Source organism: Synchiropus splendidus, chromosome 14 (genome assembly GCF_027744825.2).
Source record: "Synchiropus splendidus isolate RoL2022-P1 chromosome 14, RoL_Sspl_1.0, whole genome shotgun sequence".
Lineage (NCBI taxonomy): Eukaryota > Metazoa > Chordata > Actinopteri > Syngnathiformes > Callionymidae > Synchiropus > Synchiropus splendidus.
The window spans coordinates 17566664-17592866 of record NC_071347.1 but is presented as its reverse complement, the minus strand read 5'-3'; the positions used below and the strand labels follow the sequence as shown (position 1 = coordinate 17592866).

The window sequence follows — 26203 nt, the reverse complement described above, 5'->3', positions numbered from 1 at the left end:
TTTTATTATTATTCCCCACACATTTGACAATCGATCTACGAATAATCAGAATGTAGTTATTCATGCTCTGGACTTAACTTATTTTCCTTAGTTAAACATTGACGCTTATACAACCGTTGGCATTAAAGAGAGATTTAGAGCGTCACAATAAGAGGAAACACCATTTATGGATATTTGGAACCATAAATATTCCCAGTTGTCACCGACAGGGGGCCATATTTACCTTGAAAAGAGTGTTTGAGGGCCAACGGGAATGTTATGTTTTTGTTAACTCGCCAAATTGCGCATCCACTTCTAAAGTCACATGAACTGCTCATATCAAAACATTTGGTGCATTATTAATCCCCAACTAAAATACACGTTGGTTAATAAGGTTTGAGTGAGCAAATTACTTACTATATGCAGCATGTATAGTTTGGTTTCAGATGTGGGTGTGTAATGTATATATAAACTCTGCGAGTTCTCACAAAAAGTTTTGTAACTATCACATTACTTTTATGGTGATATGGTGAATGAGAACGCCAGATTAAACACTAAGACTGTTATAAAGACTTGCGAATATGAAACGAATAATAAAATGTAGGAATGTTGCATCAGTCATATCAACACAGAAAATATTCCAAATAAAACACGTCTTACTAAAGATTAAATGCGTTATTAGAACAGTCAAAAGACTTGCGAATATGAAACGAATAAAACATGAACGATAAAATGTAGGAACGTAGTATGTAGACACACCAACACAGAAATTATTCCAAATGAAAACACGGTTAACTAAAGCATAAATGCGTTACTAAATGCTTAGTTATGTTATGAGGTCATTCCCAACCAGCGCATGCGCACGAGGACTCACCCGCCTCTCCGGTTTCTTCATCAATATGTAGAAACTGCGCTGCATTTTTAGAACACCGGCCCACTTTGTGGGTAGTCCACTGCACTTGGAGGATACGTATTTGTGATATTCAAATCGTGAAGGACAGATACGAGAAGTGTTTCTACGGCGGTGTTCGGCGGTTGTTGTGTGGATATATTTCTAAGGTAGGTTGGCGTCTATCAACCGGCTTTGAACAGCCTTCCAACGAGCTATTTTTATCCTTCCGGACACACTATGTAAACTTTATGTTCAAATGATGGCGTGGATACTATGATCGTGCTGTATATACTCTATAATAGAACAAGGTTGGTGGCAAGTGAGCAGTAGGGGGGTGGGTCGGGTGTCTTTAGGCCCAAGCAAGACCCGCTAGCCGCCGTGAACATATCCTGAGTGGCGCTGTTTCGGGATCCATAAAACGTTTCGATACAAATCTTTCTGGAAGGAAGTATTGGCCTCGGGTGGCGCCACGACTGTCGCCGGCATAAATTGTTGAATCTGTTTTTAGCAAATGTGCTTAATGTGTCAGGATGTTAATGAGGCCTTTTTGAACACTCACCCCGCCCACCCCCATCGTCTTCTTTTATCGTTATTTACTGGGAGATTACGACCCGATTTGGGAGCATACTGCCACCTACAGACATTGACTGAGACAGCTGCATAACTTTTTTTTATTTTTAATTATAATTACTGGTATGTGTAGGCTGCCCTGTGTATCTTGCCTTTTTTTTATTAATATATATGTTAGTTGTTTGAAAGACCAAGTTTGTTGCATGAGTTGTAATGCAGAACAGTGTTGTCATTGTTCGGTTAGAAAACAAAAACTATTAATTCATAAACTTTATGCTTATTGTCATGGTGAAAACATTTCAACATGTGCTTAAAGGCTTAAAAGTAGTTGCTCTACTTAATATCTGATTTAATTCCAGGGATCTGTGACTTATTTATTACAATTTAATTATTTTTCCGTTCAATTATGTTTAATTATTATCAGTTACTTTCCATTAAGGTTTGCATTGAGACCATTAGATAACAAAATGACGGCGATTGTGATGTCTTATGACGCTTCCTTGAATATGAATTTGGTAGAATAACCTTTGTGTTTGTTTTTATGTGTGGTAAGAGACTTTTTGCTCAGTGTGCTACTTGGTGACGTCACGGTGGTCGCTCGCGCTTGCCCCTCTTCCCCCTCTCGCCTTAACCGCGAGGGAAACAAACAAGTTAGAACTATAGCAACGGAGCGTGAAGACAGTCGCCATCAGCCTTCAAGCGTCCAACCTAAACGCGATTGAGCTGCTTGATATGTTGCCATTACTGTGCGCGCTCACTGGCTGACGACGGAGCGCAGCTCGTTCAAAATGCGTGACGCGGCGTGTGTTCGTCGTGTCACCGGTTAAGGCCCGGATTAGCCAACCCAAGCTAACAGCTAACAAAGAGCTGCCGCTCCTCCTTGCATTGTATTGCTTGGCAGTTCTAATGCTGCGCTGTCAGTTATAGCCATGGATCAGGTATGTGACCTCAAATACGTCTTCATGATCGTGCAATTCATTTGCCGCTATCGTTTCCCTTTTATCTATAATTTTATTGCTATTGACGTCGCCTGGGTTTGATAACTGGACGAGCTAATATTGCATGCACCCATTGCAATGTCGATACATTTTGAATTATCATGTGCACGTACGTTTGTGCTGCAAAGCCATGTAAACTATACACCGTAAACGAAGCGATAATCGTGTTAAAAGAGCTGGTTTGGTTAACGTACATGCTGTTGCGCATTGCTCCTTGACATGTACAACGGTGTTCTAATATACCGCGAAATACTCGGACGGTTTTATTCAGTTTTCAATTTGATGACATGAATTATTAACTGCGACTTTATTGCGAAATTTTAATAATAATAATATTAACATTGTCGTGTTCCAAGATCGAAGGAGAGAATGTCATGATTAAGGAACATAATAGTGATGACTGACTTTGTTAAATTTCAAATTTACTCTTATTCACGTTATATGTAAGGCTTTTATCATGATGTTCAAAAATGGATACAAACAAACAACAGAGGTCACATTGCAGTAGTTTCATTCAACAGCAGTGGGTGGGTTATTAGTTCAACAAAAAGGACTATTACATTGTTCAGAGCCAGTACTGATAATATAATAATATTATTTATACCCAAAGCCCTCCGTTGTTGTAAGAGCACTGTGACCTTGCAAAATATCTGGATGTTGGCAAGCCTAGCCTGCATGATTGTTGCAAAGTTGTTGGCCAACAGCAACAGGTAATGTCGTGTGTCCAGTGATACATTTTCAAAATTTGTAACCACATACAGGGTTTTAACAACATAACAATTTTGTTTAGTAAACAAAGATGTAATATCTGTGACTGGGTCCCCTTTTTGTATCATTATTTTAATGTCTACAATGCCTTGTCTTTGGTATGTAAGATATGTTTTGCATTCTGTATTTATTGTGTGTTTTCTCTAAGTCTATGTGTACACTAAATTCTGCTTGTGAACACGTGTTGACATTTACTTCATGGTTTGTAACCTTCTAACAAGGTACCTACTTTCCCTTTTTGTCTTTGCAGTAAATCATAAAGAGAGGAAGACAATTTGGATGACTTAACTTGACGGCAATAACTGCAGTTGGAATATTGGGCACCTCTAGTAGATCGTGCTTTATTGTCCTCACCAGCACTTCCATATGCTTGATAGAAGCTGCATCCATTGTTTCACAGGATGGATGGTGTGGATCTGAGACGACTTGTGTATCAACATCAGCCCTTGGTGTTTGGCTGTGGTGTTCTGTCGTTCTGCATTTACAAAAGAACACCTCCCATCCTACACCTCCAATCTTTGCATTTCATATATAAGGATCGACTTTAAGCAATAAAAGTGATATCGGAAGTGAAATTATATTTTATTTTTTACTGAAAGGTAGTGATTAATTTAAACCCCCTTCATGGCAAACCTGGTAATGACCTTATTTTAATATTTCGGCTACTCTATCCCATTATTACCTTTTTTTTTTAGTGGGAGGTGTGATGTCGGAAAACCCTGACGACAAAATGAAGTTTCTAGCTCCCCCTCAGAAAAGTGGAAATTGTTCCAGTTCTGGTTCAGACTCAATGGTTAGTGAATGCCGGCCAACGGAAGTGAGGCGTCGGCATCACACTATGGAGCGGGACCGCTGTAACCCGGAACATCGTTTTTTGCGCCGCAGTGTCATTAGTGATTCTAATGCCACTGCTCTTGCCCTGCCTTTGCCCAGTGAAATTCCTATCCCTGCTCCAATACGGGTTCAAACCCATGAAACTTTGTCCCAGTGGCAGCATGCTAGTGCTGCTCACTTTCCACAGACTGAACCAAGTGTAACCCAAAAAGAGGAGTCTTTAAAAAGTGGGGGAGAAGAAGTTAAAGACAGTGAAATTGCCAATGTAGCTGTTGTTCCTGTAGAACAGCAGTCTGCCATCACTCCGAGCACATGTGATGAGGAGGCTGTGGTCGCTGCCCATCCTGTACCAAATTTAGCAGCTGAATTGCCAAGTCAAACCATACCTGAAAACACTTCTGAAGTTACTGGCCGTCCTGAGGGCGAGCTGGAGGAAGATGATAAAGAGTCATCCAAGGCTCGACCTGGAGCAGACCAGAGACAAGCTGAGAAGAAAGTGCAGGAAGACATTGAAGATTTAGAGACTAAATCAGTGGATCAATCTCCAGATGGACGTTTTCTCAAGTTTGATATTGAAATTGGACGTGGCTCTTTCAAGACAGTCTACAAAGGCTTGGACATCGAAACTACGGTGGAAGTGGCGTGGTGCGAGTTGCAGGTGTGTATGTCTGATTCATTTTTTTTGCAAAATATCTTGTAGCTGTGTGCCATTACTGTGACTCCCCCAGTGAACTGTGTGGTCATCAGATTAGTCTGCAGTACTGCTTATCTATTTATTTTATGGCATGTTTTAGTACTGCAATTTACAAACCTTTATAGGTTACTCAACAAGAAACCATGAATAAAAGTGATGAGCTTTTCCTCTTGTTAAAGCACACACATCTTTATGATCTTTTAAATGACGGAGCTGTCATTAACATTTACCGATTACTCATTGGCCTTATCAAGAATGAAAATCAATTTTCATCCACTTCTCAATGGCAAGCTGTGCAACTGGTTACATGTGCAACTACTGAGTGCTGAAGTTTGTCATAGTGAATTTAGTGTTTTTTCAAAAATGGGAAGAGTTGAGCAGCATGTAAAAATGCATCTAACATTGCGTCTAATCTTTCTGCTGCTTTAATGTAGCTTGTTTAATGTCTGCAGAATTCCCTAGTGCACATTTACTTTATGCTTTATATTTAGAGGATAGAAATCATAAATCATTCATCGCCTGTCTGCAGTATAGTTTTCTCATTTCTCAATCAGGACAGCATCATTCTCGGGTTGGGCTCTTTGCTTGAAAAAGCATTGCAGAGTCGAGCAGAAGTGGTTTTCTTCCACATAGTAACCTTAGTCATTTCCGCTCTCCGACGCTTCTCACACTTCCTCTTTGATTGTTTCGCATTGTTACAGCTGCTGGGGAAGATGTCGGTTTCTCTATTTCTTCATTCTTGTCAACTGTGCACACTAAATGAGAAGTTGCATATTCGGCCTCCTATGATGTGGTGGTGAAGTTTACACAGTAGTACACTAATTATTCACCAGTCAGAACCCTTTCGCTTTCCAAAATTTTAGTTGCAATAGACAGCATAGAGTAAGACGTTTAATAGAGACGTTCAGCTTGGTTAGTAATCCAGTCAGGGTGACATGACAACATAGATGAGAACCTCAACTTTTGATGTCTGGTAGTAAATCATAACGGTTTTTGTTTTGCGTGGTTAAAAATGTACAGGTCAGCCACAAAGAACAGGCCAGTGATGAAACCATAAGTGTTACCACCATGAAAACACACAAACAAAATGATTTTTCAGCGCCCACGGCATCTTTTACTGACAAATAAACTTCCACATTCTTATCAGTTATCATTTTGGAAAACTCTGATGGGCCCTAGTTAATTTTAAAGAAGGGTAAGCCACCCGTCAATAATGAATGTATCTGAAATATATATCAAACACTTTGATAGTCAATGTGTAGATGCAGAAAATAGTCTTTCAGACAAAGCGTAATCTAATCTAATCATCAACATGTCAATTCAAACCCAAATGAAGTTGGGAGTGCTCCATCGAGGAGGCATTTTTCTAAATTAGAAATTCCCTGATATGCTTTGGAAAAAATGAAGGGAGTGCTTTGTCATTTAAGTGATGCTCTGCTGTCCGAAGTAGCCGCACCATGGCCCACAGCGAGATTTGACCTGATTCACGGCATGAACGATGGCTTTTACTTCCACATTTTAACCCTGTCATGGGCGGCACTGGTCTCATCCAACACTACACATGCACACTTCAGAACAATGTGAAGATTACTGAGCCCTGCCCCTCCCCCTTGCACAGAACCATTGACACACATGCGCAGTACGTTCCTGCTCTGAATGCTTGTGTGAATGCAAAATGGGTCACATTCCTAACAGAGGAATCTCCTGTGCGAGGAGCAGTGGTCTGGCCTGCCGTGGCCTGCTTTTGCACCGTCAGTTTGCCTTTAACTCCCCCCGCACATTTCCTGTTGAATCCATTCGTCTGTTTCTAAGAACTAAATATTCTTACTAGGACCAATCTTTGGAGGTCGTTTTGTGATTTACATTTCTAAATCATGAAAACCTTTTTTTCTAACTTGCAGATGATGGTATTTTATGCCAGATTTAAGTGCAACTTGTTTGTAGTCTACAAAAATACTTTCAGTTAACAGTTCCACAAGGGATTTAATGTTCCGATTTTCTCACCATGCAAAAAATCCCATCTCACTTAAACTAATCTTGATTCTAATGACGTTTTTTTTTTTTTTTTGTCGAGACCTGTTTGCTCATTTTGCTATTTTGAAATACCCATTTTACACCCCCTTCTGTCAATGCCATGGTCATTCATGCAGAAAAGAGTCCATCCTATGTCCTCAATAGGTTTGTCAATGCCTGAAGCACCCAGACTCATGCCTGTATGTTTTCTAAACAAGTCTGACTGGTTTCTTCCCTGAGCTCTTCAGTTCTTTCTTTAACATTACGGAATTCTCTGCTGAAGTGTGCGTTTTATATTAGTTGTTGGTGAACAATCTAGGTATAGATTTTTTTGATTGGCTTTACTACAATCTACAGTATAAGACAGAATGATAAGAGATGTAAAATTTGACTTGTAGCTTGTATTCCACATTATCAACCTTAGAACTTCAGTTTTTGGTTTTGTCTGCTTCTAAATTGAAATATAGTTTACATTGGTTGTTGACAACAAATTCAAGTTTTGATGTTGCACCTTCAGCTAGAGTACTCCACTGTCTACAAATAAAATGAAGCAACAGACCAAAGAAAATAATTGAGCCTTTTATAGTTGATTACCCTTGAAATGTCTGTTCAAATTGATGGCATGAAGGACCATCAGGCTACTGGCAGTTTCACTAGGTCAGTGGAAAGATTCCATCATTCATCAGACAGCATTCTCCTGCCTTCTGCTACTCAGTTGACCCAGCCGACTTGCCGGGCCTTCCCCAGAGCTTTTCTGTGGGTCTGGCCAGAGCTAAAGTCATTCATGATTTATTCTGTTTGAAAGGCCAACTGTCCACAATCATCTGACAATTTAAAGGCGTCTACCATTTGTCCCCAGCCTCTGTGTGTTCTGATTTGTTCAGGTCTCATATTGCAAGCCAATACTGACAATATGTAGGTCACCACTGTGTCTTCGATAGGCGAACAAATGCATTTACTGCAATACATTTTCTTCTCAATCTACCATGTGCCCAGACAACTGAGACCAACAAGAGAATTTGAGCAACATTTAGAATGAACAAATACAGCAGCTGTCCAGAGACATCTGTTAGCAGTGACATACTATACCCGAGAAGTTTCCAATGCCTTCTAGTAACGCAATCTTTGTTGCTCACCACAAATAAAGTTGATTTTTTTTGTATGTTGGATGGTAATTTACAAATTCGTAGTCGGTTAAAAAATAGCATTATACTACTTACATTTCATGTAAGCTGTCACCTATTAATGCCCTAAAAATGTATATATCTCAAAATGCAGCTAACAAAGAGGAGAGAGCGAAACAAGGACGTTTTGACTTCTACTGAATTGGTAACAATGAAAACGCTAGTCTTTAGTCATATGACTGGAATGCGCGACTTGCATTCTGGAGCAAAGGACTTCAGTTATTATGAGGTTTCTTTTTTGATTTTTCTATTTAAAACACGCCGAATACAGCCATTATGTCCACCTCCATGATGCATTATGTGTTTTCCGCTTGTTTCAATGTTTCTTTTTAATATGTTTCATTGTGAGAGTTCATCTTTTAAAAGGCGTGGTGGCTCATTTAAGTTGTGGCGCCACAACTTATGGGCACAGCTTCAATTCATTCACCTTCTGTTTTTTTCCTGTTTGCCAATACTGATTCTTACTAATGTGATGCTTAGTGACGCAGACTAGGGGCTCAGACTTCTTCACCTGATTTCAGGTGTCTTCAAGTTGAGACATGTTCTGTCACTCTTGGTTCGCGATTGCTCATTTGCTGTGCAGGTGGATCCTCTCTCATTAACTGAGAGGTGTAGACACAGGTTTATGTGTTGGACATCTGTGCCAGCCATCTGCCACCGATGCGCCTGAGTCACCAGGTGACTGATCTGCCTCCTCATTATCTGCTTTATAACAAGCAGGATTTTTTTCCCCCAAATTGACGCATTACCTTGTGAAGATCTGTCTTGTTGAGGGATTGTGACTTAAAAGTCATTGCTTTATCACCTTTGTGACTGCTTTTATGACGCACCAGTGTGTATTTTTATTTACGGTGCCATATATTTTACAGCACAGATATTCACGTTACACAGTTAATGCTTAAACTAACAGTAGCGCTACATAAAGCATTTGATGTCCATTTAAAGGGCGCACAACATAAAAAGTTTTCCGCTTTATATTATCTAAATGTAATTTTTTTTTGTAGAAATGCATTCAAAATTCATGTTTGCGGCCCATTGGCATTCATCACAGGGCAGAATCAGTTACTCAGCAACAGTAATTTCCTCATTCGGAATCACAGGACCCAACCTCACTTTCAACCACGGCTGTCCAGAGGCCTCCATGTAGGCCCTCGTTGTCAGACTGAGAGTGTTGACCTGACAAAGACAGCCTCTGGCTTCATCACACATGGTTTTCACTCTTTCTATATTTAGGGTGATTCATTACCGCCTATAGCAAGTGTTTGTCTTGTGTTGCTGCTTCGTTTTAGTTACAATAAAAGACTAACAAGTTGTCCAGTGACAACGTCCAGTTCTCTGAGTTACAGGGGAAAAACAGGGAGTTGTTCAGTCAAGCTCCAAGATATTTTTTCTCATATCATTACCACTTTATCATTTTTAATTAAAAATGCCTTAAAGCATAACAGATGGCAGGGGAGGAAGTGATGTGAAATAATACTTAAGGGAAATTACAATTCTTCTACACTTATTTTGTCAAGAAAATGCCTATCAAAGTGTGTATGTTGTGTATTAATGAGTGACCTCAGTGTCAGGGAGGCTGCTGTGCATGACTGTTTCCACGTGGCGTACGGCTGAGAAAAAGAGGAACCACTTCCCTTCTTGATAAATAGTCAGAAAAGTAGGTCAGTTGGTCCAAGTTCATGTATTGACCATTTTTTCCTTGCTGTTTCTACTTCCCCCCACAAAGTTCTGGTTCTCAACAGTCTTTCAGTATCACAATGCTAATTGTTTTCACATTTTCTCGCCGACATCTCACAGTGCTTGCCCCAGATATTTACCCTGAAGCTTTCAAACAAAGCTGTTTCACAAGGTTTGTCTGTTTTTTCTGCGTGTTTTGGTTTCTACATGAGCACAGATGCACTAAAGACGTAAAGAGCAAAGCTCATTGTGCGCTCTCGAATAGGTTGTGTTTCCTGGACAGCCTGGTCAGGAGCCAAGTCTGTGGGTTCAGTGGGCTTGTTGAACGGGGATGGGCTATCTGCTTCATGCTTGTTTAAAGAAGTAGGTCAAGCCAGGAATTACTCAGGGAATCTGAGAAGGGCTGTTTTACAAATACCTCTTGCTTTTGTATTTTTTGGCAAACTTCAGGCAAAACTTAACTGACTGTTGCCAGTGATGCCTCTAAAAATAGTGGGGTACTGTTTTGACTGCAGGCATTTAACTGTTGCTCACAATGGCTTTTCCACATTGCTTTCTGTATGTAATTATCCTAAGATTTATTTTCTATAACTTCGCATACTAGACATCATGCAGATAAATGGTGTTGAAACTAGTTTCAAAGTTCACCAACCAACCAATCTCCTTGGCTTACTTGGCTGTTATAAAGAGCTGTAATTGTTCAGCTCGGTGCAGAGTTTGATCAGACTTGGCTTGCATATTTGGGCTTTGTCGAGTGATGGACTCAACACTTTTCATCCCTCCTGAGTCATTGTAAAGTTCCTCGCTCTGGGTTTCGGAATCTAGGACAAAGTTTTCCACATTTTTTTGGTTGACAGAATTGAGCCCAAAATCCAACCCAAGGTCTTACTGATAATGTCTAATAATTTCAGCCAATTTCATTTTTTTGCTTGATAAAAGTAAAAGATAATGATAATATGATAAAAGATAGCACATACAAATGCAGTTGTTGATGGAAAAGTCATACAAGTATAATTTTTGTCATGGGTGTGTGTATGCAGTTGGTCTGTTTGATACAGAAAATAGTCATCAGATGGCGGTCACTGTCAACACCCTGTCGTCTTGTAACTCTGGGCATTAATCTTATGGCACTGACCGTCTTAAGTATGGCACCATCAATCAAACTAGATGTCGGCACTGATAAGTGTTGAATTTCTCAACAGGACCGTAAGCTGTCTAAGACGGAGCGACAGCGCTTTAAGGAGGAAGCAGTGATGTTAAAGGGGTTACAACATCCCAACATCGTTCGCTTTTACGACTCTTGGGAAGGACCATCCAAAGGCAAGAAGTGCATTGTTCTGGTGACAGAACTCATGACGTCTGGAACACTGAAGACGTAAGTCCACCAATAGAATATTTTCATGTCTAATAGATAGCACATGCAATTTTTCTTACTTCACCAGTCAAATAAAATGGAATGGTTGACTGACACGATATAGGATTGTTGTTTTCAAGCTGTGCCATCCGTATGTCCCCAATTTTTTGAGTGCACGAGTCCAGTTATAGTTCTTCTAAAGAGTAGTTATACTGAAGTTACACTATTATTGTCTGACTCAGTATTGTAGTAGGCTTGGAGTAATTCAGCTTTTTTATATTTGAAATACTAAGTGCTTTTTAACTACGATCAATCGGCCCCTGATCTGGATCGGCATCTATCGCATATCGGTGTAATTGGTGAATGCCGAACACTACCTTTCATTGCTTGCCATGAAAACCAATATGACGGGCTGCTGTCCGTCATAAGCACCATGGGTTGTGTGGCATCCGCCCCTACCTTTCCTACTCACTGCTCAGTAACATGTCTGATGTCTAACTTATATCAGTCTGTGACATAAGGTTTTCATCCAACAGTACACAAATGCGGTAGAATAATGCTTTGCTTTTTGGAGAAGCTTGTTAAAAGGCTTCAACCCAACGAATTCAGTATGCCATTTAAAGAGCAAGCAGTCGCAAGCAGAGTTTTTGGGACTCGCAGCAGAACATGAAAGTGAGACCGCTGGTTCATCAGCTGCAGGCTGTTAGCAACACCTGCCTGTAACGATTAACAACACCTGCCTACATGAGCTTAACATTTGGAAAGTTTGGCGAATTCCCTGAGTTATTTCACCTGGCTAGATGGCCAGCCAGGTGTCGTTTACACAGAGGAGGAAATGGCTGAATCCCCTGCTGTTTTTGGTCGGATGCAGTGTTTGTTTTGACACCTGAATCTGACAGTTTTTGAAAGCAGTGTCCAGAGTGGAAACTCTCATAACTGCCGTGGTGAAGACTGCTGCTTCCGCCGAGTGCGATCTCTCTCAGAGCCGTGCTACATGCGGCCCGTGTGTAAATATTTCACAGACATACCAGTCTAGACTTACAATCTAATTAAATGTTTGTCTGTTCTCCTTTCAACAGAATACTTAATTCAGCAAGATTTTGTATAAAAAACGCGTTTGTGTCTAAATTAAGATGTCTCCTCAAGGATACCTAATGTAAATTAGTCATCACTACATTCTGATATTACTCTGAAATTGATTGTAAGTGATCGGTGATGGTCAGCACTCTAATCCTGGTTGGAGCATCCCTATTATTTAACACAAATAATCTGTCATTAATGGTCACAGTCAAGATGCTTTTATTCAGGCATTTGTTAGATTATTTCATTCATTTCACTGTCTTCTTCATTCTCATTCATTTGGTTAACATACTATTGTTCTGTCTGTAGGTATCTGAAGAGGTTCAAGGTCATGAAAATAAAAGTGCTGCGAAGTTGGTGTCGCCAAATCCTGAAAGGGCTCCACTTCCTTCACACTCGGGCTCCTCCCATCATCCACCGGGACTTGAAGTGCGACAACATTTTCATCACTGGCCCCACAGGATCTGTTAAAATCGGAGACCTTGGACTGGCCACCCTAAAGCGGACGTCCTTTGCCAAGAGTGTTATAGGTATGTTCCCCAAGTCATTTCTGTTTATTTTGCCCCGTCTTCTGCTTGGGCAATTACCCTAAACACGATCATAATAGTATGCTTGGTATTTAAGGTGTTTATGAAAAAAGGTTGTTCACTGTTCCCTTGTCATTCTGGTGATGTGGTTAAAACAGACCACAGCCTTTTAGTTGTCTCTCAAACCACAGCTCAAATGGAGGCCGAATTCTGTGGTTATCTTAGGAAGATCACCACAAGGATTCCTTTCTTTGGACTCACAAAGCAACTATAGAGAGTTTGGTCTATGTTCCAGATATTTGTTCCATGTATCTCCAAAAATGTGTTTTTCAGGCTCCTACTAAATGTAAGTAGTGCCTAACGTTTCTCCGAATGTTAAAACTACATTCCTATAAAAGCTGTCATGCCTTCTTTCAGGCTAAAGTGGCCATGGCTAAAGGTATGGCCTGTGCTTCTGTCCTAGACTGGTCTTTGTTCTGTGGTTTGGAATTATGTGGTCTGTTTGACAATCATATATTTAACATGTCTTTCTATGGGTTTGCCTCAACAGGTTATTTTTCTAGTGTTTGTCTCTTACTGTCTTAAAGTATTGCAGGACAGCAGATTTATTTTTTTTCTCACCCAGGGAGCTCCCTCCAGTTTCTCTCTGTCAGCCCTTTGCTCTTCTTTTTGTTGTTTTTACAATGGGTATGTTTTTTAATATGTAGGCTCTAGCTTCAGCTGTGCCCCATTCTGCTGTTTGGAATGAATAGGGTACTGCTGGTCAATGAGTAAAGGATGAGCTTTTTTGGGCCTGGTAAGTCTGGCAGTGTCATGTAACACACATCAATTTCAATTGCAAATCAACAAACATTGTTTTTTCTGTGTAAGACCAAAAGTTTGAGTTTAGTATGAAGGATTGCTCATTGACGTTGATGTTCAGAGGCACACAACACCGAACGGTTACTAGCTCTGGGACCAGCTTTCCTCTGTCTTCACCCTTACATTTTAACTTTGCAGGTTTAGGGGAGACGGTAAGTCAGTCCAACAGGTAGGTAGTTTGTTAAAGCAAATGTGCCATGATTGCTGAGGTTATAAAGCTGCTTCCATCGCTGGTATCTTGACTCAAATGGGTCATTTAAATCCGTTCATTCTATTCCCAAACAAATTTGACAAGATGATCCCATGTTGCTTTAATTTAAAACACGAAAAAAAAGTACCTGTCAAGTGTGATCTGAACATTGGTCTTACACAGATAAACACGTGCCCTCTTCTCTACAGTCTAACTTAGTTCAGCTTCTCCCTCCTTTTTTGTTTTCTGTCTCTTTTTTTACTTTCCTTCCCCCTTTTCTCCTCTCTTCCAACTTTCAACTCACAGGTTCTCCACCAAGGATTCTCAACAGACTGGTCATTCTTCTCATCATCCTTTTCCTCGACCCCACATGGGTCAGAGGGGCAGAGGGGGCTGTGGGTTATGAGAAGCCCACTCAGTCAGTAAGGAAGTTTGAGAGATCTGAATAGTTGTTTTGATTTAAGGTACCCCTGAGTTCATGGCGCCTGAGATGTATGAGGAGAAGTACGACGAGTCAGTGGATGTGTATGCCTTTGGAATGTGCATGCTGGAGATGGCCACCTCCGAGTACCCTTACTCAGAGTGCCAGAATGCTGCACAGATCTACCGCAGAGTTACCAGCGTAAGTCTTTTTATTAACTCCAGTGTCACTGTGCTGCCACTTCTGTCGGCAGGAGGTCGGTTCTAGAGTGACCAAAGACATAGCTTAAAACGGAGCCCTAAGGACAGCTGCTAATATGTTTTCCGATACATGAGCTCAGAACTAGTTGTTGTTTTGAGTTGTAGTATGGTCAATCAATTATGAGCATCACATGTAAAGATATTTAAATGTGCACAAATTAAACCATGAGAACCTGAGAGTGATTTAAAAGTAATGCCTTATTTAATGTTCGGGATGAAAAGAAAATGTGGCCTTGTTCTTTCAAGCATATTGACCTGAGGTGTGTATGTTAAAGAGAAAATGAGTAAACAGTTAAGCTGTTTCCTCTCAAGTCATTGTTCAGACTTGTGACGATAACAGGACACACACTCATGACAATGTTTCGAAAGACATGTTTATGACTCACCAAAAAAAGGTGTCAAGGAAACTGGCTTGTTCTTTAAATGTTTGAGGCATCAGAAGCTTGAAGCAGCCTAGTTACTGACATATAGTTACGACAATGATCGCTGCAGGTGGTCGCTCGCAGTTACTGAGGATTTTTTTCTCCCATAAACCCACAGTTAGCTTTCACAGTAAATGGTTCACTCCCTGGAGAAGCTAAGTGCTATTGTTCTGAGCCTTTGAAAGTGGCACATGCTTTGGTTTCACCGTAAGTATAAAGATACTGAGCTTATACTCATTCTGAAGTGCCAGCAAGACTGCTTTTGTTTGTGCTTCAGTTTTGTATCAAATTTAATACATATCACTCATGCACATCTGGTCATGAGTATGAGTGGGGAGAAATTCAGGACAATTCTCCCTGAAAGTCTGCCACTGTAGCTGCATTTGGACCTGAGTGTTCCAATATTTAACTGATTTGGAATGTTTCTCATAAGTCAATGTTAATATCTTGTGGAAATACTGAAAAGCTGTCATCTGTCATATATTTTCTTTTACTTAGATGCTGTTGTTTTCAAGAACTGGGGAAGTTAGAATCTGAATAATCATGCCTCTCCATCTTAGATGCGTGTTTGAACATAGAGGCTTGTGGTGGAATCACATGACAGAGCAGCATCCTAAAGCATTTGTAAGAAACAATGTCATGGGTTGTTCTGTCTTTTAGGGTGTGAAGCCAGGAAGCTTCGACAAGGTGGCCATTCCTGAAGTGAAGGAGATCATCGAGGGATGTATTCGGCAGAACAAGGACGAGAGGTCTCAAAAATTAGGAAGAAAAGAGCCTGTCATCATTCTTATTCATTTGTGCTCCAGGGAAGCTTCTTCATGGTTTCCATTAGCTCACTACTTGTTTCTGTCACCAGGTACTCCATCAAAGACCTCCTGAACCATGCCTTCTTCCAGGAGGAAACCGGAGTGCGTGTTGAGTTGGCTGAGGAGGATGATGGAGAAATGGAAGCAATAAAGTTGTGCCTGAGAATTGAGGATGTGAAAAAGCTGAAGGGGAAGTACAAGGAAAATGAAGCCATTGAGTTTTCCTTTGACCTAAACAAAGATGTCCCTGAGGACGTGGCTCAGGAAATGGTGATTTCCTTTTTTAACGCTTCCATAGTTTTTGATGTCATTGATAAAGATATGTGTGGAAAAATCATTTTAAAATTATCAGAACATATTAAGACATTTCTCAAATATGCTTCCGTTCCAGGTTGAATCAGGGTATGTGTGTGAAGGAGATAACAAGACCATTGCTAAAGCTATAAAAGACAGGGTGTCTCTCATCTGCCGCAAGAGAGCACAACGGCAGCAGGTTTGTCTCCACCCCTCTTCATCTAGGATCTTCATGTTTAGTCCTTAAAAGCATTTGCTTTTGCTTAAAGGTCAGAGAAGAGCAGCAGAAGAAAGGACTGGAGGAAGAACAGCATAGTCAGATGCAAATACCACAACCGACTGGGCAGCAAATGATTGCAGAGATCTCTCAGTCCCAACCTGCACCACAGCCTGCATCTTATGCTCCTCCTGACCAATCTCACCACACTGCTCCCTTGCCTGCCCAACCTACAGCGCACCAGGTTCCCCAGGGAACTGTCTACAATGCTCCCCAGTCATCCCAAATGGCCAGCATGGCTCAAGGTGTCCCTTACGTCCCTCAGTCAATGGGTCAAGTCCCAGTTCTGGTTCACAGTCAGAATTTGGCCGTCATTCAACCTGAGTCAGAGGAGCCGAAGACAGACCCACAGCACACTGCCGGAGGTCAGTTTTAAGTCCCTGTGGAGATTATTTTACAACAAATGGAGTTTCATTGTAGGAACAATTTGTCTCTAAACTCCAGATAAGCATGGTGACTGTGTAACTGCTACATGATAATGTGTCTTGACCGAATTCCTCGTGTCGCTGTATTGTGCAACAAACCAACAGAGGTTGACATCTGATAGTGACGGATGTTTATGTCTAAAAAGTTGATCTGATTAGACAAACCTGTTCCTCTTGCAACATGGATGGATGAGGTGTGCTTGTTCACAGAAGACACATCATCACCTATCGCAGTCTGACTGCTGTTGTTTGCTACTTCAGGTCACAGCCAAGAGAAAGGCTTTCAACATGTAGGGTTTAGATAAGACCGAAATAAAATGCAGCCTGACGTTAATATGTTGTAATTTGCAAGTGATCATTAATTGTGTTTGGAATAATTGAGCATAAAAATGTTGTCTCACAGCTCCTCCAATGGGAGACAGACCACCTGGGTTCCCTGTGGTTCCCGAATCGCTTCCTTCTCAGTCAATACCCTACAATGCTCCGCCCAGTCAGCAGCTTCAGCAGGGTATGTCCTGTGTTTCAACCCAAGGGGACCAAATGCAGCAGGTGCTGGTGGTGAGTCAGTCATTGCCATAGCACACAATGATTTGTTTTTTTAGTTAGTACCACCCAGAACAAGAGTTGCTTTTCATTAATCATTAATGTTTGATATCCTTTCCCCAAGATGCAGGGTGTCCAGACAGATGCTGCACCCGGTGTTCCAAGCAGCCAAACGGTTCCAGCGACATCTCAGCAGGTGTGTGATTATTTTTCGCCATTTGTGCTTGTATCTGCTGCGGGTTTTCTGAGAAGAAAATTGGATGAGCTTTAACCTAAAGCTGTCACTGCAAAAAAAGTCAGAACTTGCATCAAGCCCATTTTGGATTCCCATCCAAGTGAATGTCTAAGCAGTCCCTTCTACAGCCTTTGTTTTTCCCCAGTTTGTTTTATTTTGGACTCTTCCCTACTCTTACCCTGTCTCATGTTTTGTTTCTTGTAGTATGGAGTTTACTACCAGCCATCGCTTCCCCCTCAGGTAGATAAAATGTTCCCTTTTCCTGTCACCACTGCAGGCAATTGAGTTTGTATTTGGCTGGGTGGTAGAATGTCCTTGTCAGAAACTGTGCAGTTTGAAAAGGTTCAGGTAATGGATACCACTCTGAAATACGATGTTGGCTCTTAAGCTGACAATAATATTTTGACAATTAAAATGTGGCTTTTGCCTCAGAAAGGTAAGTACTGGTTGCTTGTGTTTAGGGTGCTCATCCATGAGTCCGTTTCAGTCCAGCTGTTCACTGTTCTCACCTTCCTCTACTTTCGTCTACCCCACCCTACTTCTCATCTCACAGATCCCCCCTCAGCAGGTGTTGATTCCCCCATCCACTCAGCCGTCGAACCTCCAGAGCCAGCCGCAGCAGCAGCAACCTGAGAGCAGCACCACTCTTCAGAGCTCCTCTTCGCCGCAGGCCGGAGCCACACAGATTCAGGTAATGACTGGCAGTGTCCCTGCTTTACGACCTATTTGCTTCACAAACTTGCTTTCGCCATCATGTCATTTTTCTCCTTTTCATTTCTTTTTTTCTTCCATCTTTTCTTTTCTGCATGCTTCTTAATCCTGCATGACTCAGTCTTGGGCCAATGATTTAAGTCCTATCCTGTCTCCTCCTATCAACGCTGAGCACCTTTACTTTCTATATCAGGCCTCCTGCATCTCTCTACTGCAGGTACTCTGTGACGACACTCTGTTTAAAAACCATTCACGTCCCTCTTTGCCCTCCTTTTTAGTTGGTGTTGCGTTACTTCCTCCCTTTTATGTAATTGCTGTGCTGCCAACAAAGTGTGTGTGGTGACACAGCGCCACCTGATGGACACATTCATTTAATTGTGTGGCATCTGACTGCAACAGAGAAAAGAAGAAAATTAACAACACACGTGAAATCTTTCTTGTTTCCTCCTGAAGGCCTCTCTGCCTTCTGCCAGTGTTACTGCTCCTCAGTCAACGACAGAGGAACAGCCGATTGCAGGATCACCTGCTCTGGTGCCACCGTCAGATAGGTAAGGATCCACGTTTCTGTAGTGTCTTTCAAGGTTTGTGTGTCAGAACTGTAATGCATTTGTTTCTCTTTTAGCTACCTGTCAGAATCTGCGTCGGGTCTCAGTGACGGCAACGAAGGACCTTCTGCACCAGGAGACAACCACGAGGGGCGATCGCTGAAGCGCCATCAGCTTCGATCTGTTCGCAGCCGATCCCGCAATGACAGGACTGCAAAGGCCAAGCTGAATGTTCTGAGCGTATGAATATGCAGTTTGATTTTGGGATTTATTTTCCACTTAGGTTATAAACAAGCTCTCTTTTTGTAGATTTCCAATGTGGAAGATCGGGTGGCAGAATGCCAACTCACGACACACAACAGGCAGATGGTCACATTCAGGTTCGACCTGGATGGCGATAATCCGGAGGAGATCGCACAGATCATGGTACTGGTCACTTCTACGGCAGCAAAAAGACAATTGAAAATGTTTTAAAAATTACTTGGTTTTCAGGTCAACAGCATGTTCATTCTGGAGAACGAGCGTGAGTCCTTCATTGAGCAAGTCCGGGAGGTCATAGAAATGGCAGACGAAAAGGGCGAAGGCATGAGGGAGGCCTTCCCACAGGTAACTTCATATAGGAGAGCCATCTTAATCTGGCCCTTTGACAACACTCAAGCTCATTTAAAACAAAGTATAATCGAACTCTTGAGTCAAAAGTGCAAAACCCATGACTGTGTTGCACCCTTACCAATATACCACCATTGGTCTTGGCTCCGCTGTATTCCTGAGCTGTCACGTTATCACTACCAGCCTGGTCTAGCAATGCTATCAATGACCAGTAAGGCATTGTGTCACTCGTCAAATGGAAGTGGATTTCATTTAGTGACCTGATGGTTTGGTCACTTTTAGTTGGGTTTAAGTGACGATTAGGGCTGGTTAGCTGCACATGAAAGACACTCCTTCAATGCTATTCAATAGTCCCAAAGGTTCCATGTGGATTCAGTATCAAGAGCATCACCAAATTATGACAAACTGCTCCTTGTCCCATTTGTAATGTCCTCATTGAAGCCGTATCTGATCATAATGTAATGCGTCCTCACTTTGTCTGTCCACAGATGAGCGAACTTCAGCAACACCAATCGCTGACTGGTCCCATGTTGCCAGGTAAAAAAAAAAAAAAGTGTTTCCTTAGAACCAGTCACCGCATCTTTTGTTTCTCTCTCCTCCTGCAGGCATTTCTCCCAACACTACGGCCCAGGTGGTGCATTCAGCTGGCAGAAGGTTCATCGTCAGCCCCGTACCAGAGTCCCGTCTGAGGTCGCAGTTCTTCGGTGCCTCTTCAGCTAATACGTCTGTCGGAGAAGAAACTCCTGCAGGTGAGTGGAGACATATGTGTATTGAGCCCAACATTCCTGTACAAGGCTAAACTACATTTTCCCGTTCAAGGCTCCATGATGACGTTGGGACTTTCGCTGTCTGCTCCATCTGGGACTCTGCAGCAAGCCTTCGGCCAGATGAAACTGGCCCACCAAGATATGGCCAGCACCTCTGATCCTTCCGCTGCTGACAAAGTGACAGTGTCGCAGGGACCATCCAGCGAGTCAAATTCTAGTAGCGCACACGCTGCTCCAGATGCAGGAGCTCCAACCACTAGTACTGGCTTGCCGCCAGCGGCTCTCACGACCCCTGCAGCGTCCTCATCGCCTCCCTCGACCGGGAGGGTTTCACCTCCACCGGTCTCGTCTCAAATCCAAACTCCTTCTGTCACCAATGAGCCTGGTCCACAACAATCCCATCCTCCCCACGAATCTGCCGCTTCATATGTGGCCCCGGCTGCCAGCGTCCCTTCATCCTCCCTATCCACCCCAACTGTGCAGACGTCTGCCCCCTCAACTGTTGGACAGAGCAGCAGCACAGTGTCTGTCTCTGGTGTCACCTCCAGTGTTACCGGTTCAGTTCCAGCTTCGGAGCAGCAGCCGTTCCCTTCTGCCGCACCGTCCACTCACCAACACCCGTCGTCACAGGGTCAGTCAGCTCCCATCTCTGCACAGCCCACCACCTCCGCCTCCATCAGCAGCCAGAGTCAAACACAGCCAGTGGAACTAGAGGGAGCAGAGGTTCAGACCAAAGCTGCAGGGGGAGACATTGAGGCGCTGGATAAGAAGCTTCGTTCCTTATTTAAAGACCAGAGTGCTGCATCTGCCACACTGGACCCGGCCCCCAGCAGTAGCTCCTCTCCACCCACAGGAACTTCCTCCCCTCCACCCGGCACAATGGTGCCGCCAACGAATTTACCCCTCATGTCAGGCGGACAGGGCGTGATGGGCCCTACAACCACTCCAGGACAAGGGACTACTCCAGCAGAACATGCCAGTACTCCTCCGTCTAAGCCCCGGGCTCAGGTAGGCTTCAGAGTTGACTCTGTTAAAGAATTTAAATGGGTTTCTCATCATCCTTAATGCGTCCTATTATTCTTAAAGACATTACCCACTGGGTTTGAACAATCTACTCTGCCCCCTGGTGACCTTGTACCGCCATTACCAGGACCTCACCAAGTAAGATCCAAGTTCCTGTATGGGTTTGGGATTGTTGGTCTCCTGCCTTTAAGATTCATTTTTGTCTCCTCCACAGTCGCAGCAATCCAAAGATGATTTGGATGCCCAGTTGAAAAGAGCTCTCAGCCCAGAGACTGTTCAGTCGGCCCAGAGTCCGTCTGCAGGCTTCACTGCCGGACGCTTCCAAGTATGTCAGCGAAGTTAGCAACCGTTTAAATGGTTACGTTCAGGCTAACTCGCTCCTCTGCGCTCAGGTGACCATTGCTGCAGACTCTTCCATCAGTGTTCCAGAAGCGTCCGGTCGCATCTCGTCCTCCTCCCTCACCCCGTCGTCCACTTCCTCCCAGAATTCTTCCTCCTCATCTTCATCACCATCAAGCCCAGAGAACACCCTCCACCGCTCGTCCACGCTTTCAAAAGTCGTGACTCAGCCCGAAAGTTCAAACCTAAGCTCCGCTGTATCCGTCAGTCAGCCCACCACCATCGGACGCTTCCAAGTATCGACCAGCACCACGGCGGAGAGTGTCACAGGGGCTCAGGCAGGAGTCGCACCAGTCGCAGGTAAGTGATGAAGTAAATCAGTTTGTGTTCTCAGAAGTGGCCGTTTCATAGGTGGGTTGTTGTTTTTAGCCCCACAGGAAGACTCCAGTCCGTCCCACAGCTCCAGCACACAGAACGGTCCATCGTACACATGTCAAAGCAGCGACAACGATGACCCGGAGGCTGAAGATGGGGCTCTGCAGAGGGAAATAAGTCGCCTCATGGAAAGGTCTCTTTCACCCTTCTACTAGACCGGAGGGAGATTCTGCAAAGATATGGTGTTAAATGTATTGCTTTGTTTACACTGTCTCTCCTCTCTCAGACACACGTTGGAAATACAGGCCTTGCAGACACGTCACAAGGAAGAGCTCAATTCTCTGTACACCAGAATGAGGAAACCTCCTCCCGCCTCCTTTTCTCCGGCCGCCACAGCATCAGGAGGTCGGCGGCGTCTCAAAAGCAAAAATCACAAGTCCCGCCTGAGTGGTCAGCCAGCTCACTCCCTCCTGGGTAAGGATGGTCCTCATTGCATCCATTTGTCATAGGTAGTTTGTATTGAATTCAGTCCATCTTGACACTCAAGCGGCGAACCAGGACGATTCCGACTCTTCTCCCAACCAAAGTTCTACCCTGGACACATCTCCAGCTGATGGCCGGCCGTTGCAAGGGCTCAGAAACTCTCCATCCTTGCCCAGTCTGAGCAGCAGCTCCGCAGGTGTGCCACCGCTCCACCCCAGGCTCCGCCCCTCTCTTCTCTTCTAACCCTGCCTTTGTGCCAGCAGGTGCCAGCAGCAAAGGTACCACCGCTCGCGCTGACCAGAACAACTCCCAGGCGACACCTTCCTGCTCCCAGACGCAGAAAGCCACTGGGACTTTCACCGATAAGGACCACCAGCTTGTGGACAACTGGGTCAGAGACATCTCCCAATGCAAGAGAGGATCCAAGAGTGGGGCACAGACGGCAGTAGGACATGAGGTGAGGCTATGTCAACAAATATCATGACAAATAAATAAATATGTAAGTAAAGATAAGTCGATACATGATGATAAATTATACAAGTAATAAATGGTATAAATAGACCAGGGGTGGGCAACCAGCCACAGGCTAAGAGTCACATTTGACAATAAAGTTACCTTACCTTACATTGTTTTACTGTGTTACTGAAAAGAGCCACATCCTACAAATATGTAAGGCTGTAAGGCTCACCTGAACAGCTGGTCATGTGACTTAGTATAGCTGTTAAAGCACATCCCTGTGTGTCATAAGGTGTCCAGCGTATGTCTCTTGTGCATGTATTTTTAAAATTCATACGTTTTACCGTGATCCACCTCCAAATGTCAACCGGTGTAGATAGAAATGTGTGTGCCATTTATTTTACTTTTTACGTGGCTCATGCCCCCAATAATGTGGCTCTGGTCTGTGTATGTGAGCGACGCTGCAGACTGGAGCGTCCAATCTTCACTCCACAACAATCTTGTAAGTCTTAGAAGCACATGCGCCGAGGTTTATTGCTTATATTTAAGTCGCAGGTCAAAGTCGCTGAACAATATTTTGACATTTCGCTGGAATAGCTCTTACTTTTTCATCTTATTTCCTGTAGAAACAATCATCTCAGTAGCAACTTCACCAAAATCGCAGTCAATTTGGCGGCTCGTGTGGTGAAGAGCCGCATGAAACTGGAGAAACTAAGTAGTAATAATAAACAACAATGATCTACAAACAATGGCCTGGCTGCACTGGGCAGATAGGAGCGTGGGTGGACATGAAGTGAATCTCACTGGAGTCTAAAGCCGTCCTCGCCTCTTCCGCCCCTCAGTATATCCCGGCGGCTTGTATCAAGCCCATAATGCACAGCAACAGTCCCCACACCTGGCCTGAGTTAGAACACGCCGCAGCCTCGTCGTACAACGTGCTGATAGCTCCGCCTTCTTGTGTTTCTAACTGTGTGTCTCTGCTCCAGATGGTGCCTCCTGCCAACTTGGGCCGGAAGTACTCGGCTCCTGGCTACTTGTGCCCGACCCACCCTCCTCAGCCCACCTCCAGCTCCACCACTCACCTTGCCAATCCTGCCAACCCCTCCGTCCTCCTGGGGCCTCGAAAAGGTTCTCTGGGCCCAGTGTCCCAGGGTTTCGGGTATGCCTCTGCACCATACAGTGCTCCGCAGTGGGCCGGACCCACGGGCACGTGCCAGGTCAGCATGCTCGGCCCAGCCCAGCCACAAACACAGTACCAGCCGCCTCCCACCGCCCCGGTCACCCTGCATCAAGGCTACCACCTCGGAGCCACGGAGGATTCCCAGAAGTCCGGCACCTCGGGAGCGTCCAGCCAGCGGTCCACGTAGCCCAGATCCTCATGGAGACTGAAGCTAGAGATAGCGGGCTGAATGAGACGCCGCCGGGTCTCTTTGTGTGGTGATTATATGGCTTTTAATTATTTTTTTTTTATTTCTACGGTGGCAATTTTTTGGCATGGTTGAACCGGTTCAGGACCTGTGAGGCGGGAAAAAAAAAGAAATCTGTCCAGCAATTGGCGGGAGAGTGCAATACACGTCCGCAGCAGGAGAGTGTGAGGTTAGCCTTCCATCAGCTGTGGAGCTAAGCTGTGATCCGCTGGCCACTGCTGCCCTGGGACGCAACTGTCCCAGCGGCGCCGTCGCCAGCAGCCAAAGATGTCTTTCCCAGGACGGATGTCAGAATCTCTTCATTCCTCTGTCATTGCTGAGCTGGAACCGGTTCCTTAGCTGCCCACTAAACCAGAACACACACAAAAGTAACTGGGGATGGGAATGCGTAAGGTGATAGGAGGATGATGCGGAAGTGAGAAGAGGAGGGCGAGACAGGTGTGGTGAGACGGGAGAGGGAAGTAGGTGTGACGCCAGAAGATCCCAGTTGCTTTGACATTATCACAAATGCAATATTGACCCGAGGAGAAATTCTAACTGTGGCCTTAATCCCCCCTCCCCCCAACGTGTTGAAACCGTCGTGTAAATAGACATTTATCATATTTATGTGAATTCAATTCCCGACCCAAACCGATCTCTTTCACTGGAGGGGTCCTGGTGTTGACCACCACGAGGAGAGAGAGTGCTGCTGTAAATCACAATCGGAGGTGTCTGCAGGGTGATTTATTATTTTTTCTATTACAGAAGAATCTCAAATCTGTCGCCGAACCGCTTGACCCGTTCTGGTTAGAGCAGGACAAACTATTGGGTCGGTGAGTGCTCGGATGTCTGGACACGACCAATCCGTCACCTTTCACAATGGTCCGGGATTCTTTCTTTCAGTGGTCTTTTTTTTTTTTTTTTGTATTCGTCTATTTAATAAGCGATCGTTCTTTATGGACCTGTATTCAGCCATCAGATTTTGATGTTGTTTCACTGTAATTATTATTAAAGGTTGTTAAACAACAAGTAGTTAATGGATTACAAGAAGTGCAATTGCAGGGTTGTTATCGGCTCCCCACTCGTGGCGGCAGGAGTTTTTCCTGCCACCGATTCGGCTCCTCTGTGACCGCCCTGCCCCCCCCAACCGACCCCCTTCCTTACACCCCATTTTTTCTATTTTATTGTATATAGATATATATGTTACTGTGAGGTAAACGCTTTCACGTGATGCACAGTCACTAGAGTCCGCTTGTGGTATTCTGCTCTTGCACACGCACTCGAACCTGTAAACATGAGGAACACTTTAGTGCCTTGCATCCTCACTAATGGTTCCGTGTTCCGGTGTCATCTGGTCCTGTCGCTGTAACGTGGCTGGTCAGAAGGGGGGGCCGCTGCCACATCAAGCACAGTGAAATGTACCGTTTAATTTCCCGGTTTGCTCATGTCGTCTGCTTTTTTTGTTGTTGTTTTGGTTTGGGCTGGTATTTTTGTTTTTGTGGATTGAAACTCATAGAAGCACTTGATCGGGCGTCAGCACTTCACACGGGTCCACGCTGCCAGTGTTTTTCTCGTCTGCTCGTAGTCTGGATGATTAGCTAAACTTCTCTAGAGAAAAATAAGTTACTGCAATGCAGAATATGCAATGTTTAGAGTTTTATAGGGACAGAGGGTTCGTAAAACATTTGCATGCCGACGAGGGTTGTTCCTGCTCAATGTTTTTGATATTGGGAGACGTTCTCTTTCTTTATGTCGACTGCCTTTCTTGTGTCACCACAAAGCAGGTTCTGTGTTTATTCGCCATTCACACACCACACAGGCACAACTCCAATATCCAGATACGACCTCTGCATGTCCCCCCGCTGTCGAATCTTCCAAATCCACATGGGTCACTGTACAGCACAAACCAGAGCGCAGATGTTCCGCCGCTACTTTTGTGAATATCAGAGCAGATCCAGGCTCCTGACACTTATTAACCCCGGCTCTCATTTACGACTTCCTGTGATTCAGTGTCTGTTTGTGTATGTTTTTCACATTGTACAAATTGTAAAAACAAATAAAAATATGAATTTAATCTTGTGTTTGGTGCGTCTTGGTTCACTTTACTTCAGTGGAGTGGTCACAATTCAAAGTTAGAAGATGGGTAAATGAGGCATCATAAAGCGTTTCCACACAATGACACACT

General features: G+C 43.7%; 1 protein-coding gene across 6 annotated transcripts; it reads left to right on the top strand.

Annotated features, from left to right (window-relative positions):
* The first annotated feature begins 840 nt into the window (after positions 1 to 840).
* Positions 841 to 26085, top strand: wnk1a (WNK lysine deficient protein kinase 1a). 6 transcript variants are annotated; one of them, XM_053884730.1, is made up of 29 exons: positions 841 to 1038; positions 3458 to 4699; positions 10812 to 10984; positions 12353 to 12573; positions 14086 to 14243; positions 15385 to 15473; positions 15581 to 15800; positions 15922 to 16023; positions 16094 to 16466; positions 16930 to 17084; positions 17200 to 17265; positions 17509 to 17544; positions 17858 to 17995; positions 18137 to 18232; positions 18469 to 18563; positions 18638 to 18800; positions 18870 to 18986; positions 19053 to 19166; positions 19658 to 19706; positions 19775 to 19918; positions 19989 to 20944; positions 21023 to 21097; positions 21174 to 21284; positions 21352 to 21658; positions 21728 to 21866; positions 21960 to 22147; positions 22221 to 22352; positions 22420 to 22613; positions 23599 to 26085. In XM_053884730.1, the coding sequence occupies exons 2-29, from the start codon at positions 3914 to 3916 to the stop codon at positions 23977 to 23979; spliced, it is 5778 nt and encodes a 1925-aa protein (XP_053740705.1). In that variant the 5' UTR covers positions 841 to 1038; positions 3458 to 3913; the 3' UTR covers positions 23980 to 26085. The 6 variants fall into 6 exon arrangements, with proteins under 6 accessions (XP_053740705.1, XP_053740702.1, XP_053740707.1 ...); XM_053884727.1 differs by having other exon boundaries at positions 17194 to 17265; positions 23599 to 26084; XM_053884728.1 differs by lacking the exon at positions 841 to 1038 and adding an exon at positions 2072 to 2379 and having other exon boundaries at positions 17194 to 17265; positions 23599 to 26084.
* Positions 26086 to 26203: the final 118 nt, after the last annotated feature.

Excerpts from the sequence above, each read along its gene's own strand:
- wnk1a (XM_053884727.1), top strand. The coding sequence starts at position 3,914 with ATGTCGGAAAACCCTGACGACAAAATGAAGTTTCTAGCTCCCCCTCAG. Across the intron at positions 14,244-15,384 it reads TCTACCGCAGAGTTACCAGC|GGTGTGAAGCCAGGAAGCTT; the intron begins GTAAGTCTTTTT and ends TCTGTCTTTTAG. Across the intron at positions 22,148-22,220 it reads GCCAGCTCACTCCCTCCTGG|CGGCGAACCAGGACGATTCC; the intron begins GTAAGGATGGTC and ends TTGACACTCAAG.